The following is a 12,362-nucleotide window of genomic DNA, read 5'->3' as shown; positions in this document are numbered from 1 at the left end:
ATTTGGTTGTGTGTGATTTAAGCAACATGCCTGTTTACTTGTGTTTGTTACTTTTTGATGTCTGCTTTCATGACTTTTCTGTTACATGTCTGTGTTTCATTGTGTTTTTTTCAGTATTAATGCACCTTCAGATGTAGCATCTTATTTTATCTTGTCTTATAACCTGGTCAGCAGGTGAGGCTAAAGCAGTAATGCACCTCCTCTGTGAATTTAGCTGTGGGAAGCATTCATTTATCAAATTCAGTTCTGTAATACATTTTATATACGTTTTTATATATTTTATAAATTTTATATATTTAACACGAGAGGCATTTTGAACAGGTATCGAGGTATAGTGGGGGAAAGCTGCATGATGGGGTGGGGTTAATTTGCAGCCGTAAACAAGGCAAAGGTGGCAAGAGGTGGATGAATATGTTATTTTCTGGGGAGGCTCTTAACCTACATTCCAATGAAGCCAACCCACTGAGAGGGAGAGAGAGAGAGGGAGAGAGAGAGATCCACTGAGCTCCTGGAAGTCCACAGTGGTATCGGGATGTATTTAAGCACCATCTGGGTTTAACTTTGCACGGTACATGCTTAACTCGATAGTAATCCTACATTTTGAGGGGTTTGTTTTTTTTTTCTAAATTCCACATGTCGGACATGCTCTGAGACACTGGTCGGACTCGGACTTCACTCCTGTAGGCCTATTTTATTTGGCGACCTGCAGGTTATTTTATTTGGTCTGAACATCGCCGCCGGAGCGCAGCGGGAGCAGGACAGCCTCACAGCCTCAGGATGAATGTACCTGCCGTCATGTTGCTCATCCACTTGACCCACATTCATTTGAAAGGTAAAGACCCTTTAATGCATTCATTATTATTATTTTATTATTTCAATTATTCTTCGTACTCTAAACAGATTCAAACTTTTTTTTGTTCATGCGCCAGCATGTTTGATGGACACGAATATCGAGAAACACGAAGGGGAAAAAAATCTGCGTAGCATTATTTACACTGTTAACTGCAGGATTGAAACCATGCGCTCCCCTTTCAAAGAGTCTCGTCTGTCCTGCAGTGATCTGAGACGGACTGAGGTGTTATTCCTGCCGCAGAGGGTGGAAAAGTCTCAAACAGACTGCGAGTGCTCATTTCAGTGTGAGCAGAATGATCTGAGAGAAACAAAACAAACACAGACCCTAAGATTCAGGATGCGATACGGACGCTGTGATAGGCTTGAATTTGCATTACCGAGAACTTGTGTAAGCGCTAAATTGCTCGACGGGACGAAACTGTATCAACCATTATGACGAATTAAAGTATGAATGATATTATTTTACGTTTTTCTGATTTTTTTTTCATTCACTGCAACATGAATGAACATTTCCTCCACAACTTGCCACCCTGAGACTCATCTCATCTCCCACAGCATTAGAAAAGTTTGACTGTATGATGTTATCTATATACTTTTAGATAACAAGTGCAAGCCTAAGCGCCTAATTAACTGTTAAGAAAATCACCACTTACTAATATGAAGATCAATAAATTATATGTGTTTAATACTGTAGGCTTTGTTTTTTAAAACAAAAGGGGGACATTAATAATGAGCAGTGCTAACATCATGACGGAGGCATGTGTGAGTCAGTAGGCGGCAAACAAGAGACCACACAACATTCACACTTCAGGAAAGTATCAGCTGCATCTCAGTATTTCACTTACAAGAGTTTATTTAATACATATTTACAGAACGGACCCCATTTTTTACATTTTAATTCAGTGTCCAGGACGCTCTTGAGTTTACTGATTTAATCTGTATGAGTCATGGTTGCGCCAGTCCTTCCCTCTTTCTGGTCAGGCATATTTTCTGTGTTCAGCTCACCTGCACTACAGATGTTTTCAGTTGTGCAGCCAGGGAGGTTCAACTGCAGAAAATACAGTGAAGCAAGAGCAATAATTCAGCCAGTAGTGAAACCCATTACAGTTTTTACAATTCAGTGTTTTGGGCTAATTTAGGTTTTGAAGTTACAGTGATGTGAATCAGAGGCTCCTCAGCTTATCCCAAAATCATGCTTATTTTTAAAATTTGGAGAAAAAATCTGCAAATTGAATATATCTTTAATATATTTACAGATATGCATAAAAATCATCATTTGAGTATGTATTGGCGTTGATCACTTGATATTTGACCCGTTGGTGACTGAATAGAAACACTCGAGGTGAACAGACAGCACAGAGGCAGACATGATGTCACTTTGTGTTCTTTCTCCACTGCTCTCTTTATCTGTGAATGTCCCCTCTGCCTCAGACAAAGGTGTGAAATTAAGTCTGTCTTTATGGTTACTGGAAGACTCTCGAGACACCGGTATACTGTCTTCTTCCATGACTGCCTGAGTGGAGGTGGAAAATTTGACAGACGGTTCTCTCAAATGTGGTCATATTTCAAGTAAAGCAGGCTGTATCTCTCTGTCTATGTTCATCATACACAAAAACAGAACAGAGTGTTGATCCTTTGATGGAAGTGGCCTGTAATTCATCCAACAAACAACTCAGTCACCAACAATTTGAACATGAATTAAAACATGATGCATGCAGTGCGGGATTATACTAAACTACACAAATTTTGCACGAGTAAGTTTTGGCTTTAAAATCAAAGAATGAGATCACAAACTTAAAAGAATCGTGCTGTGAAAATAACATTTCCATCATCCTGATTTCATCTTTTGCACTTAGGTTTTTCAGATTATCAAACAAATTTTAATATTGGACAAAAACATGCAGTACAAATACGAAATGCAGTGTTCAAATGCTGATTTTATTTATTAAGGGAAAAAAGTTGACCTGACCATGTGTGAAAAAGTCATTACAAGGCATTACATAAAAAGAATATGATACCAACAATCAAACATGGTGGTGGTAGTGTGATGGTCTGGGGTTGCTTTGCTGCTGGACGACTTGTTGTAATTGATGGAACCACGAATTCGTCTCTCCAGCAGAAAACTCTGAACAAGAGTGTCCAGAAGCTCAAGAGCACTTGGGTTTTACAGCCGGTGAATGAGCCTAAACTGCCAATTCACTTCTGAATGCCCCCAAAAGAAACAAAAACACAAAAACAAAAAGGATAAAATGAAGGATTTGTAGTGGGCTAATCAAAGTCTGGACTTAAATCAAATGAGATCCTTTGGCATGACCTTAAACAGGTCGTTTATGTTCAAAAACCAACTACTGTGTCCAAATTAAAACAATTCCCCAAAAGGAGTGGCCCAAAATTCCTCTACAGTGACGTGAAAGACTCATTGCCAGTTATCCACGTGCCCATTTGCAGTTCTTGCTGCCAAGAATGGCACAACCAGTTCTCCAGCTTAAGGGAGAAATTTCTTTTTCACACAGGGTCAGTTAAGCTTGAATCAATTAATTTCCCTTATTAAATGAAATAATAATTTAATAAAACCTGCACTTTATACCTACATGGATTAGTTTGTCTAATATTAACATTTTTGATAATTTGAAACATGTAATTGGGAGAAATATGAAAAAAATAAGAAAGAGAAGGGACAAATGCAAAGAGGTGTTGTAGTTTATTTTTTAAAATGTGCTGAAATGAAGTGAAATACAATTGTGTTTTCAGGTTGTATGTTTTCCCCTTTAAGGACTTCAGGTGAGATTGAGACGGTTCACGGGGTTGTTCTGAACTTTGAGCCATATTTTGTGCCCATGAGAGAGTTTTCTTTCACAGTCATAGACATAACAGCAGCAACAGTTTATACCAGGGGTGTCAAACGTACAGCCCGTGGGCAGGATGCAGTGTCCGATACAATTATATCCACCCCACGAGATAATTTTATGTGTTAGTTATTATTGGCCCCTTTACGGAGTGGGAGACTAACTTTAAGCCCTGCTGAAAATCCTTGCAGGCAGGGATGGGACTGGCACACCATTCAGCCAGTCAATCGGCCATTGTGTGAAGGAAGGAACGGGGCAGACGTTCCAAGACAGCAAGTGTAGTGGTGCAGGTCAAGTACACAGAGAGATGGCAGAACTGCCAAAACCTTTTTTTATCTGTAATGTCCTTACTCGTATTGGTAAATAGACTAGTGGACAGGACAAAGGGGTTATATATGAAATATAATGTTTGCAAGTATCTTAAGGACCTCATCATTTTACCTACATTATAACCAATTAAAATATCTTTGTAGAACTATTGCTATATTGTTGCAATTTCTGCCGCCCACTTGGCCAGACCCTTTAACTGGATAAATAAAGGATATATGAAAAGTGCCAAAAACTACATTCTGACAGGAATGTTGTTTGTAGCTCAAGATGAATTATATGAATTATACTGTTCACGAGGGACCATAATTTCACATATTATGGTCCAACGAGTGATTTATAGCTTTTTAAATATGGACAATCGATTTTTGGCGGACAGTCAATTTTCGGCACAACACCGGATTCAAATGCAAGCGTGTCGGGAAAAAGTGAAGCAAAATGCAAACTGAGCAGTGTCTGGCTGCATTTCAATGCAAAGGTGAGTGCAGAATTGATAGAATTAGGAGCTGGCTACAGTGATACCTGCTTTTATTTTCAGCTATTTTCCATTGTGGAGGACAAAAGGTTTCAAACTTCTCCAAGCCTGTTTTATGACTACTGTTAAAAAAATAAACAAAAATAAAAATAGAAAACTGGACAGTCTGAGCAATCAGCTGCCAGAACTTATTCTGTAATTTTGCACATTTATTTCTTACAGTTTAAGTCCAAAGAGTCACGCTGACAGATTTGTTTTTTTGTAACAGCAGCTTTTTCTTTAACATGTAGAAAAACTGTTAAATATGTGACTTCTTTACACAGGAAGTAGAGTTTCACCAGTTTGCCCACTTATGTTTAAAGCAGGCTGTATGTGGCACGTGATATAAAATGACTGACACCTCTGGTTTCGAAGTACTGAAACAGGCATTCACGAAAAGAAGATGTCACAGCCACATTTCACTTTCTCTTTTATTAGTTGCTGCTTTTAGCTTCAGTCTCACAGTCCTGGCAGCCTGCAGGACCTTCGGTCACTAGGGAAAAGTGAGTATTCCTCGACTGGCGTCAAAGAGGGTTCTGCGCTACAAACTTCCCTGAGACTGCTTTGGTTGGTGTCAGATTGCTAGGGCTGCCTGTAGTTTGCACTGAAGATGGCAATTTGCCTCCAAACACCCACTGACTAAACACCAGCAAGCAGTAGTAAATCTTAAAAAGCCTGAAACTTTGATATTTTAACTATATCGTTTATTTATTGTATATTAGACTATTTTTTTCTTTTTTCTATTATTTTTTATTCTGAATAGAGAATTATCTATTTTCCTTAGCAACCAGTGGTTACTAAGGAGTTACTGACGGGTCTCTATGACTGGGGCTTTAGAAATTGATTTCACAGCAACTGCCAGGAACCTGAAAAACCACATAAAAGTGGTCAGGGAATTTTTGCTGTTTCTACATGAGTGGTGTCAATCATAAGGTTCAGGGGCCTGAATTGACCCTCAAAGACTCAAATCTGGCCCATTTGGAAAATTGGATCAATGTGAGCTGTATGTGGCCCTCAATTTAAGATGAGTTCAGCATCCCTGTTCTACATATTACACAAAGCATGCAAAGAACTTTAAGTGCATTGTTTTTCTTAATATTTATGCTGAAAGTAAATTGTTGCATTGTTTAAATTGCATGTTTTCTATCGCAAATTTTTACAGTGCTGTTAATCACTATTATTAAAACTCTGTGGATTAGGGCCCACATTTTCTGACATGACACAAAGAAAACGGGGATTCGGTTTAACATACCAACACTATGAGCCCTAAGGAAAATTCCCTATTTGGAGAGCTCACTCATTAAGTCAGGTAACTTTACTTACACTGTAAGTGTACATAGCAACAAGATCACATAAACAAAGATTAAAAAAAAAAAAAAAATGACAGTAACCATTTAAATGATATAACAAAATAAAATTGTATAAACACCCTGGGTTAAATTTATAAAAAGGCTTAAATAGAAAATCAATTAGAAAATTAAATGCACAAATAAAATCTAATGTAATAGAAACATGGTTTGACAAAACCATGAAGCATCTCAGGCTTGACTTGTCTTTGCGTTTGATTTAAAATTGCGAATCACTGGACCGGTTCTTATGTGGGAAGACAGATTATTCCAGAGCCCAGAAGCAACAACAGAGAAAGCTCGGCACGTTTTTTAGGAGAGAGGAGACCACTGAGAGAAGTTTTTGGGAGGATGACCTCAATGAACTGAAAGGAAATTAGGGAATTAAAATATCCATAACATATTGTGGATCTGATCGGCAGAGGGCTTTAAAAACTGTGAAGTCTTTTCTTTATTTCCTGGTCAGTCACATTCACTTAGGATTTATGCCTTCCATTGAATGTGTTTTGTTTTTTATGCTTAATGTGCAAAAAAACAACAATAAAAGCTGGTGGATCTAGCTAATCATTACACATATAATAAATGATTAATATACCACGTGTGCACTGGCCCTGTTCTCTGGCACAGTGGGTTTGAAGTAAAACCTTGACTTGTTGTTTACATCTGTATTCTGATGAGAGCGAGGACATTCAAAGTGAATGTCAGCATTTTTACCTCACTGTGTCATGATGTGAAGAGACGAGTATGGACCCAAAATGCAGACTCACAAGTAAATACAAAAATACAACAAAATATAAAAGGTAGGGATGGACCAACCTGATATTACGTATCAGTCCGATACTGACCTAAATTATTGGATCGGAGAGAAATAAAAAATGTAATCCGATCCATTAAATATCACAAAAATATCTCACAAAACTTGCACGTCGGAGCGCTATGCGTCACATGATAGAGCAGCTGTGGCGTGCGAGACATGTCGGCGGTCTGGTTGAGCATTTGTATTTTATAATCAATACAGCTTTTTTTTTTTAAATATCTTGCTGCATTTTGTATAAGTTCATACTCAAGTTTTAAAAAACAAAACACTAAAGCTATTCTGTTATACCTGTATGCAAAAAAATACACTGCACCCAAAGTTCAGCAATACTGATCAATCTAATAAACCTACACCATCCTCCCTATTCTGGTATTTTAAAGAGTACTTGGGGAAAATATTAAACAACCTAACAAATCAACTTCCAGCAAAAAAAACTTAGGGAACTACCCACCACCCTCTGCCTCATTGTAATCAACTTTAATTTAATGCAAGTGTAAAACAAATGCACAGAAATCAATACATTTTCTACAATAATTAAATAGATTCAACATCTTTCTTCAACAGAATTGCAGACTGCACAGATGGTGCCTTCCCAAAGGAAAAAAAGAGTACATATCCTACTACCTATAGACTTAACAGTTACTATATACAGTAATGGACTTCTTTACATTTTACAGATCAGATTAAAACTTTGGTTGTAAGATTCAGATAATTATTTATTAAAAGCTAGACATTTTAAATGAGAATAAGAAAGAAAACTATGTCCTTGTGCCCCCCTTTCCCCTGTTAATGCCCTATCGGCCCCCCCGGCAAAACTTCACTAGACCCGCCCCTGCACAGTTACCAGCCGTCAGCTACGTAGAAAAGGATCCTGGTGTAGAAAGTAATATTAAATAAATTCTAACAACAGCTTATCAAGCTTAAACGTGCTGCTGTTGTTTATCCACTGGTTTCCTCTTTCTGGCGCAAAGTGGGCGATGAACAAACAAGAGAGACGGACTCGCAACAGAAAAGCCGATCAGCTGATCAGTTTCATGATTTCAAGTAGCAACAGGGAGAGAAGAGGCAGTCGCTCTATATATCGGTTGTTAAGCTTAATGTGGGAATGCTTTACAAACACATATTTCTGCTAAGTACTCTTTAAAATACCAGAATAGGGAGGATGGTGTAGGTTTATTAGATTGATCAGTATTGCTGAACTATGAAATATTTTGGGTGCAGTGTATTTTTTGCATACAGGTATAACAGAATAGCTTTAATGTTTTGTTTTTTAAAACTTGAGTATGAACTTATACAAAATGCAGCAAGATATTTAAAAAAAACAGTTGTATTGATTATAAAATACACTATATCAGATTCATATCTGTATTAGCAGATATCCAAATTTATGATATCGGTATCGGACGTAAAAAAGTGGTATTGTGCCATCTCTAATAAAAGGCAACAAACTCTGGAAAACTAGAAACACTAGGAGGGGATGGCGACTAATGCTCTGTCAAGGGACAAAGAGAGACTCAGAAAATAAATGTAGAGGCAGGTGATTAAGGGAAGAAGAGACACATGGGCACACAGCTAAACTAAATACACTTATTGTCACAAAACAGAACACGGTGAACATAGGACAACAGACAGAAACTGAAACTGAGGCACACAAACTTCACAAAAGGGAAAATAAACATGGATTCACCACTGACTAAACATGGTACGTGGAACACAGGGGAGGCATGATAACGGATACACAAAGACTACAAAAAAACATAAGAAGGCCCGAGAACACAAATATTAAACAGAGGAATTACAACTATAGTAAGAAGCAAAGCCTCAGAATATTAAATAACCCAAAATCAAGAGCCCAAACACATAAACGCTGGCTCCAGAGCCATGACACACTGTGAGTGTTAATCTGTAGCTGGTTAACAGATTTACTATACATACAAAACATCCACAGTTTGAGACTGTGAGCAGAGACAAACCCAGCCTCAGGGGTCATGACTTAGAGAACTCCTAGTGCTGGGCTCAAGCCTAGAAAAATGGGAGAGTTGCTTCAGGAGGGGCATCCGGTGTAAACTCAGTGCCAATTCAAACATGCAGATACATGTGCTGTGGAGACCCCTGGAGAAATAAGGGATCAGCAAAAAAAAATTTAATAAAAATATCTTGTCAGTTTTCAAGAATAATTTCATAACTCGTAAGCAGTGTTGGTCAACTTACTTGAAAAAAGTAATCAGTAACTAACACTGATTACTTCCCTAAAAAAGTAATCCCGTTACTTTACTGATTGCTTATTTCCAAAAGTAATTAATTACTTAGTTACTTAGCTACTTTTTAAAAACATGATTTAAACCTGAATATGTGATAAAGCAATAGATCTTTCAGCCCAATTCTACTTTTTCTGCATAATCCATCATACAAAATGTAATCAAATGGAAAAGTCTCTTTTTAAAACTTGTTTTATTAGTTTTAATCTTTTAACTTTATGCATCAAGCAAAAATTAAATTATATGCAACATTCTCTGACTGGAAGAAATTTGTTTAACATTTAAACCTATTTTCTGCACATTCCAGCACATAAAATAAAATATTTTTTAAAATATCTTTCAAATAGATGCAAGTAAAACACAGCCGAAAATAAATAAAATCAAAGACTAGCAGTCCTGTTGCTCTATTTTCACCTGTAAAGCAGGAGTTGGGTAGGCGGAGGTTTACCCTGGTGCAGGTGTGCCGCAGCTGTCAGTGGAAGAATCCGCGAGTTTCTTTCCCATTACGTGGTAGCGCACTCGGTGCTTGCTTGGAAGTTTAGGGGGTTTTTTCGCTGTAAAAAGAAGTTTTCTTCCCACGCACAACAGACGCTAATGTTTTTGTCACTTTTTATGGAATCAAACTCAAAGTAAGGTCAGTACTTCCACGCTTTAAACGCTGCACGCTCATACTGTCTCCCGCACTGATATATTATCCATTCTTGAGCTGTTGTCACGAACGTCGCACTCGCTTACGTCATTGTCTTGAGACGCTCTCACCAAAAAATCATGGTTTTAGTAACGCAGTAACGCAGCGTGCTTACGGGAAAGTAACAGTAATCGTATTACCTTTTTTGCAATAGTAATCCCTTACTTTACTCGTTACTTGAAAAAAGCAATCGGATTACAGTAACGCGTTACCCATCTTTGCTCGTAAGATTACAAATGGATTAGTGCAGAACCCCATCGTTTGTGATCTGTATTCAGAACGAATATCAAGTTATCTCAGACATAATCACATGTCCACTTCAAACAGCAGCAAATGATACAGTTGTTTGCTTTTTGTTTTCTTTTATTTGGTTGCCTTTCATGTTTCAGATGACAGAAACACTTTGACCGATTAACTCATTGCTTCCCTCTCTCGATGACTCAGCGTGTTCATTTTCATGCATGGCACGGATCTCTTCACATCTGTGATCACTGTGCCATGACAGTGTAGATGGTTATTATTTACTCCCACTGTGTTCATCTGTAGAGAAGTGAATATGACAAGAACAATAAAAGTTTTTAGATAATTGATAGGGAGTTTCTGAGGAAAGAAAGATGGGTCACAAATGTGCCTGTTTTCTTGCTGAAACTTTGAGAACTGCTTTGATTAACAATAAAAGGATTTTGAAATATTCACGTGTCTGTTTTTACACAGAGTTCTGCTAAACAGCTATCACTGATATTCCTTTAGCATTTAGTATAACGTGTGTACATACCGGAGCATTGAAAAGCTTAAGGAGCCAAATGTGTTTCTCAGGACTGTGTTTTACATCCAAAAAAGCCAATAAAATCATGTATTTTAAGGTTGAAATGCTGCACATGTTTTATGAGGTAATAATGTTACGTTAGGAAATTACATTAGGAGACAAGAACACTCTGGGTTTTGGGACTTTAACGGTTTATCTCTGCACTCTGATTCCTGTTTATCATCAGCATGAACAAGATGAGACTTTGGCCTGTTTGAATAATCCCAGTAATTGTTTTAAGCCCACAAAACATCAGGTTCATTAGATAAAAACTATTTTACATGTTTCTGCAGATTGATTCATTTCTGCCCTGCTGTTAATATTGGCTAAGCGTTTTAACAGTGTGAGTTTCCGACCTTAATATTTTTCTTCAGTATCATGATCAAGCAAACAGAATGAGGCTCTAGTGAGCAGCTGCCATGATTAAACAATGGTAATAACAGATGATAAGTAATGATAAATGGTAAATTAAGCCCCAGCAGTGCTGTTTTGCTTTATTTTCCCCATCCCTGTTCCTCTTAATCAAAGCAGGTAACACTTGATCTATTTTGTGTAGAAGAAGAGACAAAGTGACAAATGCAGAAAAAGCTGATATCTGTCACTGGGATAGCCCAGAGAGATTTCTGTGTTTGCTGAACCAGCTAACGCTAAGAAAGCCTGTGGGTTTGTCACTCTTGGTTTCCAGTATACCTCTTTGGTATGAAAAAAAAAACAATACAAACTGCTGAAGCTCAAACTGAGCAGCAGAATGTGGGAATAAAGGTGATTTGAGGGACTTTGAATGTGGCACAGTTGTTCGTGTTGGTCTGAGAATTTTCCCACACAACCATCTCTAGGGTTTACAGAGGATGTTCCAAAAAAGAGGAATAAAAAAAATCCTGTGAGCGGCAGTGCTCTAGGGTCTTGTAAATGTCAGAGGTCAGAGGAGAATGGCTAGACTGCTGTGAGCTGATAGGAAAGCAAATGTAATACAGAGTGGTTTTTGAAAAAAGAAAACAGGGACTACACAGCTAAGAACAGAAAATTAGGCTCTAATTTGCACAGGCTCACCGAGACTCAAAAATCTCAACCCCCTGGTCGCCCCGTGGCTCAGGGGGTTGGGATTTTTGAGTCTCGCATCTGTAACCGGAAGGTCGCCGGTTCGATCCCCGGGCTCTCTGTCCTGGTCGTTGTGTCCTTGGGCAAGACACTTTACCCTACCGCTTACTGGTGTTGGCCAGAGGGGCCGATCGCTTCTGTCAGTCTGCCCCAGGGCAGCTGTGGCTACAACTGTAGCTTGCCTCCACCAGTGTGTGAATGTGAGAGTGAATGAATAGCGGCATTGTAAAGCGCTTTGGGTGCCTTGAAAAGCGCTATATAAATCCAATCCATTATTATTATTATAGGCTGATAGGTCTCAATTTCTGCTGAAACATTCAAATGTACGGTCAGAATTCATGCTCCAGGCTGCTGCTGATGGTATAATGGTTTGATGGTTATTTTCTTGGCACGCTTTGGCCCCATCAGTGCCAACTGAACGTTGTTTAAACTCAACAGCTCCTGAGTGTTATTGCTGTCCCTTCATGTGTATCCATCAGCTGATGGCAGCAGGATAACGCACCATGTCAAATTATCTCAAACGGGTTTCTTGAACACGGCGATGAGTTCACTGTACCCAAATGACCTCCACAGCCCCCCAGATCTCAGCTCAACAGAGCATCAAGAATGTGCAGCCAAAAATCTGCAGCTAATAACCCCGTCTGAAAAAAATACTTCAAGACAGAAGATGGAAAAAAGCACTAAAAAGCCAATGTATATTTAGGTTTGATTACTGGTAAAACTAGTGGATGGGGGAAAAAAACACGTAAAAGATGGAACATTTTGTGATGTTTTTATGTGAGGAAAAGGTCTGCATTCAGTAATTCATGTT

The 12,362-nt window shown here is 38.4% G+C and overlaps 1 protein-coding gene across 1 annotated transcript in view; it reads left to right on the top strand.

The window, feature by feature from the left end:
• Positions 1–437: 437 nt before the first annotated feature.
• Positions 438–12,362, top strand: part of rxfp2a (relaxin family peptide receptor 2a) — a 46,750-nt gene continuing 34,825 nt past the window's right edge. Inside the window, exon 1 of the mRNA XM_084940429.1 lies at positions 438–832. Coding sequence (XP_084796555.1) covers positions 778–832 — 55 coding nt within the window. The 5' untranslated portion in view covers positions 438–777. The remainder of the gene's footprint in view (positions 833–12,362) is intronic.

This window comes from Perissodus microlepis, chromosome 10 (genome assembly GCF_051167445.1).
Source record: "Perissodus microlepis isolate ML-2025 ecotype Zambia chromosome 10, ASM5116744v1, whole genome shotgun sequence".
NCBI classification, from domain to species: domain Eukaryota; kingdom Metazoa; phylum Chordata; class Actinopteri; order Cichliformes; family Cichlidae; genus Perissodus; species Perissodus microlepis.
This window is presented reverse-complemented; position numbering and strand designations above follow the sequence as displayed.